General features: G+C 38.4%; 1 protein-coding gene across 12 annotated transcripts in view; it reads right to left on the bottom strand.

The window, feature by feature from the left end:
• Window positions 1–14818, bottom strand: part of LOC102954804 (centromere protein P) — a 244534-nt gene that overhangs the window by 183455 nt on the left and 46261 nt on the right. For 10 of the 12 annotated variants that reach the window (XM_042963600.1, XM_042963598.1, XM_042963596.1 and 7 more), the window contains exon 5: window positions 3721–3817. In XM_042963600.1, coding sequence (XP_042819534.1) covers window positions 3721–3817 — 97 coding nt within the window. The remainder of the gene's footprint in view (window positions 1–3720; window positions 3818–14818) is intronic. The other 2 variants (XM_042963603.1, XM_042963602.1) reach the window with 1 other exon arrangement.

Raw genomic sequence — 14818 nt, 5'->3', positions numbered from 1 at the left:
ACAAAATAATTAGGAAAGAGCACTAGTAACAGGTCTAAATTACAGAATTATCTTTAATTTTTTTTTTAATGTTTATTTTTGACAGAGAGACACAGTGTGAGCAGGGGAGGAGCAGAGAGAGAGGAAGACACAGAATCTGAAGCAGGGTCTAGGCTCTGAGCTGTCAGCAGAAAGCTCGACGCTGGGCTTGAACTCCAGAGCCGTGAGATCATGACCTGAGCCAAAGTTGGACATTCAACCAACTAAGCCACCCAGAAGCCCCAGAATTATCTTTAAAGGACAATTTCAGTGCCACCTTGCTGGCTCAGTCGATTAAGCATCCGACTCTTGATTTTGGCCCAGTTCGTGATCTCACAGTTCATAAGACTGAGCCCCACATTGGGCTCTGCACTGACAGCATGAAGCCTGCTTGGTTGGGATTCTCTCCTTGCCTCTCCCCGGCTCTCTCTCTCTCTCCCTCTCTCTCTCAATATAAATAAATAAACTTAAAAAAAGTTAAAAATATTTTACCCTTACAAACACTCCTGAAAGAACTAAGAAGACATCCATTAGTGGAGAGACATTCTGTGTCCATGGACTAGAAGACTGAACAGTTACTACACCAGCACCACCCAAAGAAATCCAGACTCAGTGCAGTCCCTATTGAAGTCCCAATTCTATTTTTTGAAGACACAGAAAAAAACATTCTAAAATTCACATGGAACCTCAAGGGACTCCAAATAGGCAAAAGAAATTAGAAAAGAAGACTAAAATTGGAGAACTCACACTTCTTCATTTTCAAAGTTAATTACAAAGCTATAGTAATCGAAAGTATGGTACTGGAATGGACAGGAACATATAGAACGATGCAAGAGAACAGAGAGCCCAGAAAAATATGGTCAAACGATTTTCAATAAAGGTGCCAAGACCACTCAATAAGGAAAGGACTGTCTCTTCAATAAACAGTGCCGAGAAAATCAGATATCCACTTGCAAAAGGATGTAGCTGTACCCTTAGCTTACAATGTATACAAAAGTTAACTCAAGTTGGATCTAACATCTTAAGAGCTAAACTACAAAACTCTTAGGGAAAAAAAAGAGGAAAATCTTTATGACAATGAATTTGGCAATGAGTTCTTGGATTTAACATCAAAAGCATAGGCAACAAAAAAATAAACTGGATGTCAGCAAAGTTAAAAACTTCTCTGCATCAAAGGACATTATCAGGGCGCCTGGGTGGCTCAGCTGGTTGGGCATCTGACTTTGGCTCAGGTCATGTTCTCACGGTTCGTGGTTCCAGTCCTGCATCAGCACAGTCTGAGCTGTCAGCACAGAGCCTGGAGCCTGCTTCGGATTCTGTCTCCCTCTCTCTGCCCCTGCCCCGCTCACGCTCTGTCTCACTCTCTCTCTCACTCTCTCTCTTAAAAATAAATAAACATTAAAAAAAAAAAAAGGACACTATCAAGTGAATGAAAAGACAATCCAAAGAATGACAGAAAATATCTACCAACTATACACTCGATAAAGGATTAATGTCTAGAATACATTAAAAAAAAAAACAACACTCCTACAGGGACACCTGGGTGGCTCAGTTGGTTGAGCATCCAACTCTTGGTTTCAGCTCAGCTCATGACCTCACAGTTCATGGGTTCGAGCTCCGCATCTGGGTCTGTGGTGTCGGTGTGGAGCCTGCTTGGGATTCTCTCTCCCTCTCTCTCTGCCCTTCCCCTGCTTGTGCTCACTTTCTCTCAAAATAAGTAACCTTAAAGGAAAAAAAAAACAAAACAACAACTACAACTCAACAAGAAAAAAGCACCCAATTTAAAAATGGGCAAAGGATGTGAATAGACATTTCTCCAAAAGAAGATATACAAATGGCCAATATGCACATGAAACAATGGTCAACATCACTAATCATTAGGTAAATGCAAATCAAAACCACAATAAAAATTCTACTTCACACCCATTAGGTTGGCTATGAGCCCCCCCCAAAAAAAGGAAAATCCCAAAACACGTTGGCAAATGTGTAGCGAAATTGGAAGCTTTGTGCACTACTGTTGGGAATGCAAAATGGTGCAGCCGCTATGGAAGAGAACATGCAGTGTTTCACAAAATTAAACAGAATTTCCATATGACCCAGCAATTCCATTTACAGGTATATTTGTAATAGAACTGAAAGCAGGGACTTGAACAGGTATTTGTACACCAATGTTCACAGAAGCATTATTCACAATAGTTAAAAGATGGAAACAATGCAAGTATCCATCAAGATGAATGGATAAACAAAATGTGGGGCATCCATACAATAGAAGATTATTCAGCCTTAAAAAGTAAGGAAATCCTTCAATCTGATGCAAAATGGATGAACCTTGAGAATATTATGCTAAGTGAGATAAGCCAAACAAAAAGTATAAATTTTATGATTCTGCTTAAATGAAGTACTTAGAAATTCACAAAAATAGAAAAAAGAATGGTGATTCTCAGGAACTGGGGTAGGAAGCAATGACAAATTAGTGTTTAATGGGAACAGAGTTTCAGTTTGAGATGATAAAAAAGTTCTCGAGATAAATATTGGTGGTGGCTGCACAACAATGTGACTGTTTCTTTCCGTCCTTTCCATTTCTTTCCTTATCACCCAGGAAAGTCGGCCCACAGAAGCACTGTGTCCTCTACAGGATAAACACACCAATTATACTTCTATGCCTCTTTGAAAGCACCTAGAGTCAAATCAGCTTTGGAAATGGGACTAACACTCACATTTCCCACAACCCATGTTAGGTGATTCGTCACCACAACTGCCAGCATACTCTCAGTCATTACTATATTTACCAATTATGAAGCAAAGCTATTTAACTGTTTGGGTGCAAGAGCACCTGTAAGTAAACAACAGTGAGAGAACTCAAGGGACCACAGTACAGGTACAACCATGTTTCACTCTAAGGAAAATTCTATGCCTGACAGATTTTATTACCTCGACCCAACAGAATGCAAGTAATAGCAGTAGTAGTGGTAACAGTGATAATAATAATAATAAAAAAGAACGCAAATATACAAGAGTTAGTACCAATCATAAAAACAATAGTCACAGCCTGGGTAGGCTTTTGAGATATTATTATATTGACTCTTTCAGAACCGGATTTTGTACGGACTACAGCTGTCAATATTGCTACTATCCATCTAAGTACAACCTGAGGCATTATAATGCAGCCAAATATAATTCTGGTTATGACAGAAAACGGGATAAAAAGAAGTCCTTAAATGTATCTATTGTCAGACTTAAGAAGCATTACTTTACTGAAATCAGGCTTAAATACTTAAACTTGAAATACACAATGATTAAGAAGCTCAAAACAGAGTATGACTCAGAAAGTAAGGACTGTGCTAGGTGATAAGCCTGCTATAATTACATTCATTTTAGCATTTGTATTTTGTTTCAAGTACTCTTGACAGATTAATTTTTCAAAATGTGTAGGGGGTAAGTAAGAATATAACTATACTTCTTCCAAGATATCCCATAATACAAATGACTCACTGGTTTGTACAGAAGCATTCCTCTTCATTTACCCCAAATAACTGCAAATTCCAGAAGCCAATGAAAATATTTTGTATTCTTTGAAAACTTTAAGGAAAGAATGCTATGTTAAATCCCCAAATTAATACCAGCTTCACTTTTAGGTTATGTTTAAATTTAAACCAGCTTCACTCTTCACATACATTTAAATCTAAAAACTTTAGACCCTACCTTGAAGTGTTCAAATGTGCACTTACGATATTCACACCACTCCACAAAAAAGTGTAGGCTTCGGAAAAACATCAATAGATCTCTTCTATCTTCTGCTCTGTAGGAATAAAAGATTTTATGATTAATAAATACTAAAAATGAGAGCCCCATTCTGGCATTTTTTAAGCTTATTATTTTTTAATTATTTTAATGTTTATTTATTTTTAAGAGAGAGAGAGAGAGAGAGAGAGAGAGAGAGAGAGAGAGAGAGAGAGAGGCAGAGAGAAAAGGAGACATAGAATCCAAAGCAGGCTCCAGGCTCTGAGCTATCAGCACAGAGTCCGACACAGGGCTGAAACTCATGTACCATGAGATCATGACCTGAGCTGAAGTCAGATGCTTAACCAACTGAGCGACCCAGGCACCCCTTATTGTTTTTTATATATACTACACTAAAGCTAAAAACAGACCTTGATACATTTCTATATTTTAAACTCTGATTATGTGCCCCTGTGTGATTGCTAATGCTAATTTTTTTTTTTTAATCAAATTTTAGTTAACATACCGTGTAGTACTGGCTTCAGGAGACTTCAGTGATTCATCACTTACATTCAACACCCATTGCTCATCACAAGTGCCCTCCTTAGTACCCATCCTCCATCTAGCCCACCTCCCCTCTATCAACCCTCAGTTTATTCTCTATCCTTAAGAGTCTTTTGTGGTTTGTTTCCTTCTCGCCTCTATTCCTTCTCCTTTCCATATGTTCATCTGTTTTGTTTCTTAAATTCCACATAAGTGAAATTATATGATACTGATCTTTCTCTGATTGACTTATTTCACTTAGCAGAATACATTCTAGCTCCATCCATGTCACTGTACATGCAAGACTTTCTTTCCTTCTTTTTTTTTTTTTTTTTTTGATGGCTGAGCAGTATTCCATTGTGTATACATACCACACCCTTATCCATTCGTCAGTGGATGGACATTTGGCTATTGTTGATAGCACTGCTATAAACATTCGGGTGCACGTACCTCTTCGAATCTGTATTTTTGTGTCCTTTGGATAAATACCTAGTAGTGCAATTACTAGATCATAGGGTAGTTCTATATTTATTTTCTTGAGGAACCTCCATGCTATTCTCCAGAGCCGCTACACCAGTTTGTGTTCCCACCAAACGTGCAAGAGGGTTCCCCTTCCTTCTCATCCTCAAAACACCTGTTGTTTCTTGTGTTAATGTTAGCCATTCTGACAGGTGTGAGTGCTATCTCATTGTGGTTTTGACTGGACTTGTATTTCCCTGATGATGAGTGATGTTGGGCATTTTTTCATGTGTCTATTACCCATCTCGATGTCTTCTTTGGAGAAATGTCTATTTATATCTTCTGCCCATTTCTTAACTGGATTATTTGGATTTTGGGTATTGAATTTTATGTTATTTATATATTTTTGGATACTAACCCTTTACCAGAAATGTCATTTGCAAATACCTTCTCCCATTGTTTTGCTGATTGTTTCCTTTGCTATGCAGAACCCTTTTATGTTGATGAGGTCCCAGTTCAGATTTGCTTTGTTTCTCTTGTCTTTGGCGATGTGTCTAGTAAGAAGTTGCTCCCAGAAAATTCAAAGAGGTTGCTGCCAGTCTTTTCCTCCAAGATTTTGATGGCTTCCTGTCTCACATTTAGGTCTTTCATCCATTTGAAATTCATTTTTGTGTAAGGTGTAAGAAAGTGGGCCAGTTTTCCCAACGTCATTTGTTGAAGGGACTGCTAATCTCTCAGCCTGAAATTCCCTTTTCCCCAACTTAAAATGTTTAAATCCTACTCATCTTTCAAGATATTATTCAAATTCCACATTCTCCTTGATTTCGAATTTGATGACCCTGGTAAATAAGAAAGACTACATCTGGACTTTGTCCCCAGTTTCCAGCACAGAGCTTTGAAAAAAGTTAGAATTCCTGATTGACAAGAGTGCCTTTCTTATGCTAATGAGGTGGCCCCTACAAAGCCTTAAGATGGGGGTTGGTCACCAGAAAGCCTAACCACATTTTGAAAGGGTTGAACTCTGAGCCAACCAGACCTCCAGGGAGGAAAGGGGAGCTGGAGGATTTTAATCATATGGCCAATCATCCCACCAACTATGCCTCTGCAATGTGAAACCCCAAACAAAACTCTGGACAACGGAGTCCAGGGGAGCTTCCTGATTGGTGAACATGTTGATTTACAGGAGGCTGATGTGCTCAGAGTTCACAGGGAAAGGTTTTCCTCCTCCACCCCACTCCAGAACCCAGACATGCATTGCTTCCATTTGCCTACTTCTGGAAATAGCTTTTATAATAAAACTACAATGTTTAGTGTAACACTTTCAGTGAGTTTTCTCTTTCTAGCAAACTGTCAAATCTAAGTGGGTTGTGGGAACCCCCAAATTTATAGTCAGTAGGTTGGAAGTACAGATGACCCCTGACACTTAGGGACGGCACTGAAGTGGGCCAGTCATGTTCAGGACTTTGCTTTTAATCTGCAGGTCTGCACTAAATCTGGGTAGTGTCAGGACTGAATTGAATTATAGGGCATTCTACTTGGTGTCACAGATTATTGTGGGAACAATGACCTCACCACCACACTACATGTCCTATTCCAAAATAGCTACAAAAAATTTAATTTCTATGCCTGTGAGCTCCCATGCAATTTACCTTAATGGTCTTAATACTATACTTACTGTTATACTGACACCCAAAAATGAGCACCTTGTAGACAAGAAGAATGTATTCATTTAACCATTCATCCCATAAATGATTATAGGAGTCAAGTCCTCATTCTAATCATGATGGAGTAAGCTCCACCTAAACACTCCAATTACTATTCAGAACCATAGATATAACACACAAAGCAGATAGCAGAAGACTGTGAAATGCGGACAAAAGAAGGCAGAATGGTAGGAACCTCCAAGAATTAAGGGAGGACTGGGTGAGGAGTTCCTTAGGATTTATTTTTACCTCCTGCATATCCCAATCTGGATGTTACAGCAGACTCCGACTCAGATCTGCCGTAAGTTGGAGGAAAAAAGAAAAAAAAGATAAAAAGGTTCCTAAGAAAGCAGGGGTTGTATAAAATGAGAAGGGGGAGTACACTGCTCTCGATGATGAATTTTTGGATTTAACACCAAAAGCTAAGGCAACAAAACCAAAAATGAACAAGGGATCACATCAATGTAAAAAGATTCTGCACAGCAAAGGAAACCATCCACAAAATGAAAAGGCAACCCACTAAATGGGAAAAAAATATTTGCCAACCATGTATCTGATAAGGTAGGTAACCAAAACACACAAAGAATTCATAAAACTCAGTAGCAAAAGAACACGACCAGACTGAAAAATGGGCAGAGGATCTGAACAGACACTTTTCCAGAGACGATATACAAATGGGCAGAAGACACAGGAAAAGAGGCTCAACATCATAGTGCAGAAGTGCAAATCAAAACTACAATGAGAGATCACCTTGTACCTGTTAGAATGGCTAGTAGCAAAAAGACAAGAAGCCACAAGCGTTGGCAAAATGTGGAGAAAAGGAATCCTTGTGCACTGCTGGTAGGAATATAAATTGGTGCAGTCACTATGGAAAACACTACGGAGGTTCCTAAAAAAATTAAAAACAGAACTACCATATGATCCAGCAATTCCAATTCTGGGTATCTAATCAAAAGAAATGAAAACTCAAAAAGATATCTGCACCTCCATGTTCACTGGAGCATTACTTACAATAGCCAAGATATGGAAACAACATGACTGCCCATCAATGAATGGACAGATAAATTCATTCTGGTACATCAACACAATGGAATATTATTCAGTCATAAATAAGAAGGCAATCCTGTCATTTGCAACATGATGGGACCTTAAGGACATTATGCTAAGTGAAATAAATCACACAGAAAAGGTAAAACACCATAAGACCTCACTTCTATGTGGGATCCCAAAGAAAAAAAACAATAACAACAAACTCACAGATACAGAGGACAGATTGGTGATTGTCAGAGGCAGGGGCAGGGAGTGGGCAAAATGACTGCGGGTGGCCAAAGGTACAACCTCCAATTATAAAATAAATGAGTCATGGGGATTTAATGAACGCACAGCATGGTGACTAGTTAATGTTACCGTATTATAAATCTGAAAGTTGCCAGAAGTGCAAATGTTAAAAGTTCTTATTGGAAAAAAAACTGTAAATACACATGGTGATAGATGTTAATCAGACTTACTGTAATGATCATTTCATGATTTATATGTATACTGAATCATCATGCTGTACATCTAAAATGAATATAGTGTTATATGTCAACTAAATCGCAATTTTAAAAAATCCAATGTTTGAAATCATGCAACTTAATCCACTGAAAATAGTGTTTATAAATTTTCCTTTGTGGTTTATTACATAGCAGCAAAAGCTTTCAAAAATTAGGTAATAAAATTTTTGAAATGGTTAGAGAGAGAGAGAGAGGCCATGCAAAACAACCCCAATGTCCAAGAGGAGCTGTGCCCTCTTTCTCCCAATCAGGCAACTGATGCTGCAGGCAATAACCAAAGCCAGCGGAGAAGCAATGCTCCCACTTCCTGATGGAAGGCTGCTGCTGCTGGTGAGGCTGTGGGAGGAGGCTTTGTCAATCAGCCCCATCTGACCCCAAGCAACACTGAGCCTAGGGGAGATGCCACTCCCACTCTCCACCAAAGGGATCCTGCAAACACAGGAAGATGCTTTGTCAACATTCCCCACCCTACACTAAGGGTTCCCAAACCCAGAATGGGGACAAATCAGGGAGAAGGAACTGAGAGAAAGGCATCCTTCACCTCCATATATGAAGTCCTGAGATCATTCCAAGTGGCCTTCACACAAATCTGACCAGAAACAACAAAGCAAAGGTATCAAGAACAAAATCAGAGTACAATACCGCCCAGAATTCAGGGTGGCCTCTGGGCAGCACATGAGAGGAGCAAACCGAAACAGGAGATTTAAACCATCGCCCATAAAAGTGAGCCAGGATGTGCTTTTGCATCAAAGCGCGTTGACAAGGACAACTGCAAACATGGCAAGTAGGGACTATGGGAACGTCCTTCCTCAGAAACACCAAAACCACCACATACTGTCAGTCACACCCATTGGAAACTGGCAAGACAGGAAAACGTTTACAGTAGCCCAGCAAACACGTAACCAGGAGAAGGGCCACCGAGCAGAGGACAGCACTGCAGTGTTTCTGCTGATGCAGCCACGTCCCCATCTGAGCTTGGTGGTTCTTGAAGATGACATCCTGCTTTCTCGGTGGAACCTCAGCCTGACCACAGCAGACGGATCTTGTTCCGAAAGAATTGTGTTTCTTTTGTGTTCCCAAATGAGCTCTGTTTGTTTTGATCTATCTGTGGGGTCCTGAGGACTAATGAAAGGGGCCTGATTATGTTCCACTTAACTCAGAACTTCCTGAACACATGACAATGCAGAGGACGTTTCTCAAAGATACTGAGAGTCAAATGAATAAACTGGTGCCAACAAGTGCAAAATCAACAGAGAAACAACAGACATGCTGAAAACCAAGGGAGGAAAAGGTATAGAGTGAGAATCTTTAGAAAACAACAAGTTTGAAAAGAATCTATGGAAGAAGGAACTGGAAAACCACGTACAGGGCAGGGAATTTGCTCAGAAAAGACCTGAGAAGACCATATACTTTCAACTCTGGCTGATCTTTAGTCTAAGGGTAAGCAGGGAATAAAGGCAATGGCAGAGTGTTGAAAGACCTCCCTAAGTGCAGAAGGAATGTCCCAACACAGAGCCAAAATGCAGACACCGGAGATCAAGTATTTTTGCTTTATTACTTGTGTTTCCTTTTTGTGCATAATATCCAAAACGTCCATATTCAAAAACAACCACAAAAAATTAAGCAAGCAGGGGTGCCTGGATCGCTCAGTTGGTTAAGCGTCTGACTTCAGCTCAGGTCATGATGTTGTGGTTTGTAAGTTGGGGCCACGCATCAGATTCTGTGCTGACGGTGTGGAACCTGCTTAGTGTTCTCTCCCCCTCACCTCCACTTGCATGTGCGCTCTCTCTCTCAAAATAAACAATCTTAAAAAAAATGAAGCATGCCAAGAAAATATATAAAATGACCCAGCTACAAGGAAAAAAGTTCTCAGAAACTGTCCTCAAGGAAACACAATGGAACTACACAAGGAACTTCATCGACATGTCTTAAGCATGTTCGTTCAAAGAACTCAAGGGAACCAAGAGAACCATATGTATGACAAGGAATATTAGAGAAGAAATTATAAAAAGGAAATGTAGAAATTTTAGAACCAAAAACTTTTAAAAATGAAGTGAAAAATTCAGTAAAGGGATTTAAGCAGAATATCTGCAAAAACGAATGCAGGCAGAGTGAAACTATCCACTCTAAAAAACAGGAAGAAGGGGCGCCTGGGTGGCTCAGTCGGTTAGACGTCCGACTTCGGCCCAGGTCACGATCTCACGGTCCGTGAGTTTGAGCCCCGCGTCGGGCTCTGGGCTGATGGCTCAGAGCCTAGAGCCTGGAGCCTGCTTCTGATTCTGTGTCTCCCTCTCTCTCTGCCCCTCCCCCGTTCATGCTTTGTCTCTCTCTGTCTCAAAAATAAATAAACGTTAAAAAAAATTTAAAAAACAAAAAAAAAAAACAAAAAAAAAAAAACAGGAAGAAAAAGAATAAAGAAACATATATGAAGCCTAAAAAACTGTGAGATTCCATCAAGTATATCAACATATACACATATAACAACACTTAGTGGAGTCACAGGAGAGCTGAGAAAGAAACTGAAAGTATACCTCAAGAAATAATAGCCCAATCCTCTCCAAACTGGATGAAAGCTTTAGACATATCTGAGACGTTCATAGACTGTACAAAGAATGAACTCAAAGAGATCCACACCAAGACACGTTATACTCAACCTGTCAAACACCAAAGACAGAATCTTCAGATTGACAAGAAAGAAGCCACTCATCATATAAGGAACCATGAGTAAAACCAACCACTGACTTATCATCAACAACCATGGAGGCCAGAAGGGACTGGGATGACATTCAATGTGCTAAAAGAGAGTCAACCAGAAATTCTATATCTGGCAAAATTATCTTTCAAGAATGAAGGAGAAATCAAGACATTCTCTGATATTAAAAAGCTGAGGGAGTTCGTGGCTAACACACCTGACCTACAAGAAATTCTAAGGGAATCCTTCAGGCTGAAATGAAAGAATACTGTACAGTAACTCAAAGTCTTGATGGAGAAATAAAAAACACTGATTACACAGGCAAGTAACAAAGACAGTATTGTTGTATTTTTGATTTATAACCCCTCTTTTTTTCCTGTATGATTTAAAAATGAATATAGAGAGCGTAAGGTGAAATCTGTTCATGAGTATACTATGTATAAAAATGCAACCTGTTATAAATTATAACAACATAAAACAGGAGGGAAAGAAAGAAGGGAACACAGTTTTTGCATACCTTTGAAAATAAGTAGGCATTATACGGTTCTTATAAGTCGAAGACGTTAATTGTAATCCTCAAGGTAATCATTAAGACAATAACTAAAAACTACACAAATAAGGAAAAGAGAATCAAAATGGAACCCTATGAAAATCCATTCAACATAGAAGAAGTTAGTAATGGAGCAGCAAAAACGATGTGGCACACAGACAATAAACAGCAAAATGACAGAAGCAAATACTTCCTTGCCAGTAATTACTTTTCAATGTAAATGGATTAAACTCTCCAACTAAAAGTCCAACTGGCAGAATGAATTTTTAAAAATCTGATCCATCTGTATGCTGTCCGTAAGAAACTCACTTCAGAGGCATATACACAAAGAGGCCAAAAAAAAATAAAAGGCTTGAAAAAGATAACTCCACACAAATAATAACCAAAAGAGAGCTGGGGTGGCTATATTATCATGAGACAAAACAGAATTTAAGTCAGAAACTGTTATAGAGGCAAAGAATTACATAATACACAGATACAGGTATCAACTCATCAAGAAGATACAATATATCTTATAAACACATATGTGCATCCAACAAAGGATCCCAAAATACATGAAGCATAATTTGACAGAATTAAGGGAGAAATACAGTTCAACAACAGCTGGACATTTCAAAGCCCCACTTTTAATAACAGATACAACTAGTCACAACATCAATAAGAAAATAAAGGATCTGAACAACAGTATAAACCAACAGACCCAACAGACATATAAAAACCACACCACCCACCAACAGCACAATACTTATTGTTCTCAAGCGCACATAAAACATTCTCCAGGACAGACTGCACGTTTGGTCACAAAACAAATCTAGATACATTTTTAGAAGACAATCTTTGCCAAAGGCATAAAAGCAGGAGTTGATAAGGAAAAATGAAAAATTCAGAAATATATGGAAATTAGATAACAGACTCTTAACCAATGGGTCAAAGAGTAACAGGAAATTAGAAAATTATTTGACAAAAATGAAAATGAAAATGCAGTATACCAAACCTTATACAAGAGCAAAAGCAGTGCAAAGAGAAAAATTAATAACTGTGAATACCAACACTAAAAAAAGAATAAAAATCTCATCAATAACTTTACTTTATACCTTAGGGAATTAGAAAAAAAGAAGAGCAACCTGAACATAAAGCTGGTGAAGGAAAGAAATAATTAAGGTTAAAATACATATAATAGAAAACAGAAAAATAAAATGAAAATTTGGTCCTTTGAAAAAATTAACAAAAGTGGCCCCCTTTTTAGTTAAGTGGACTAAGAAAAAAGACAATTCAAATTACTAAAATCAAATGAAAGTGGGGATATTATTACTGACCTTACAGAAATAAAAAAGAGTATAGGAAAATGCTATAAACTAATGTATGGCAACAAATTAGATAATCTGGATGAAATGTGCAAATTCTTAACAATATACAAACTACCAAAACTGACTCAAGAAGAAATAGAAGGGGCACCTGGGTGGCTCAGTCGGTTGAGCATCTGACTTCGGCTCAGGTCATGATCTCATAGCTCGTGAGTTCGAGCCCTGTGTCAGGATCTGTGCTGACAGCTCGGAGCCTGGAGCCTGCTTCAGCTTCTGTGCCTCCCTCTCTCTCTGCCCCAACCCACTCGCATTCTATCTCTTTCTCAAAAATAAATTAACATCAAAAAAAATTTTTTTTAAAAAGAAGAAGAAATAGAAAATCTGAATAAACTTGTAACAAGTAAAGAGACTGAATCAATAATTGAAGTTTCCCAACAAAGAAATGTCCAACACCAGATGGCTTCACTGGTGAGTTCTCTCAAATTCTTATGGAAGAATTAACATCAATCATTCTCAAACTCAGGAAGAAAGGTAAAGAAAGAAAAAAACACCTCCTAACTGATTCTATCAGACCACCATTACCCTGATATAAAAGCCACACTAAGACATCACAAAAGAAGAAAACTACAAACCAGTGCCCCTTATAAATACAGGTTAATGTAATCACATTTCTATGCACTAGTGATGAACCATGTGAAAATAAAATAAAACAACTCCATTTATAATACCATCCAAAAGAATAAAACATGTAGGAACAAATCTACCCAAAGAAGTCCAAACCTGTACACTACAAACATTACCGAAAAATATTAAAGTAAGTCTAAATTAATGGGAAAACGTTTGTGTTCATGGTCAGTAGACTTAACACTACTAAGATGGAAATACACTACAAAGTTCTTTATAGACACAATGCAATCCCTATCAGAATCCCAATGACATTTTTGCACAAATGTAAAGGCCAACACTAAATTCACATGAAACTGAAAGGGGACACCAAACACCCAAAACAATCTTGAGAAAGCAGAAAAAAACTGGAGGACTCATATTTTCCTGTTTCAAAATATACTACAAATCAACAGTAATACAGACAGTATGGAAGGAGCAAAGGCATCAACATAGGGATAACTGTAATAAAATTAAATCCAGAAATAAAATCGAGATCTATGTTCAATTCATTTGACAAGACCGCCAAGACCATTCGATGGGGTAAGAAAAGTCCTTTCAAACATGTGCAGGGACAAGTGGATATCCAACTGGAAAAGAATGAAGTGACACCCTGACTTTTCACCATATGCAAAAATTAACTCGAAATGGATCAAAGGACTAAATACAGGACTAAACCATAAAGCTCTCAAAAGAATGCACAGAAGCAAATATCTGACCTTGAGTATGACTATAATTTCTTAAATATGACAGTAAAACAGTGATCAAAATAAAAAATAATGCAGATTTTATAAAAACAAAACTGTGCATCCAACTTTTGTACATCAAAAGATATTATCAAGGTAGTAAAAAGACAAACTCCATGGTGGATTTGAAAAACGTGTATCCAATAAGTGGTTCCCAGAATATATAAAAACTCTTAAAATCCAACATAATCATAAAAATGCCGCAACAAGCTATCATGAACATTGCTGAAAGAAATGCAAAAATAGAAAGTATCAACAAAGAAATAAAAGCTTTAAAAAAAAGAATCAAATGGGGGCGCCTGGGTGGCTCAGTCGGTTAAGCACCCAACTCTTGATTTCAGCTCAGGTCATGATCTCACAGTTTGTGGGTTTGAGCCCCAAGTCTGCTTCAGATTCTGTGTCTCCCTCTCTCCCTGCCCCTCCACCACCCACGCACGCGTGCTCGCTCTCTCTCTCTCTCTCAAAAATAAACTATAAAAAAAAAATAAAAAGAAGGTGGGAATGCAAGCTGGTGCAGCCACTCTGGAAAACAGTATGGAGGTTCCTCAAAACACTAAAAATAGAACTACCCTACAACCCAGCAATTGCACTACTCGGCATTTCCACGGGATACAGGTGTGCTGTTTCAAAGGGACACGTGCACCCCCATGTTTATAGCAGCACTACCGATAATAGCCAAAGTATGGAAAGAGCCCAAATGTCCATCGATGGATGAATGGATAAAGAAATGTGGTATATATACATATATATATACACACACAATGCAGTATTACTTGGCAATCAAAAAGAATGAAATCTTGCCATTTGCAACTGCGTGGATGGAACTGGAGGGTATTATGCTAAGTGAAATTAGTCAGAGAAAGACAA

This window comes from Panthera tigris, chromosome D4 (genome assembly GCF_018350195.1).
Source record: "Panthera tigris isolate Pti1 chromosome D4, P.tigris_Pti1_mat1.1, whole genome shotgun sequence".
In the NCBI taxonomy this organism is placed as follows: Eukaryota; Metazoa; Chordata; class Mammalia; order Carnivora; family Felidae; genus Panthera; species Panthera tigris.
Note: the sequence above shows the minus strand (reverse complement) of the source record. Positions and strands in the feature narration are given on the sequence as shown.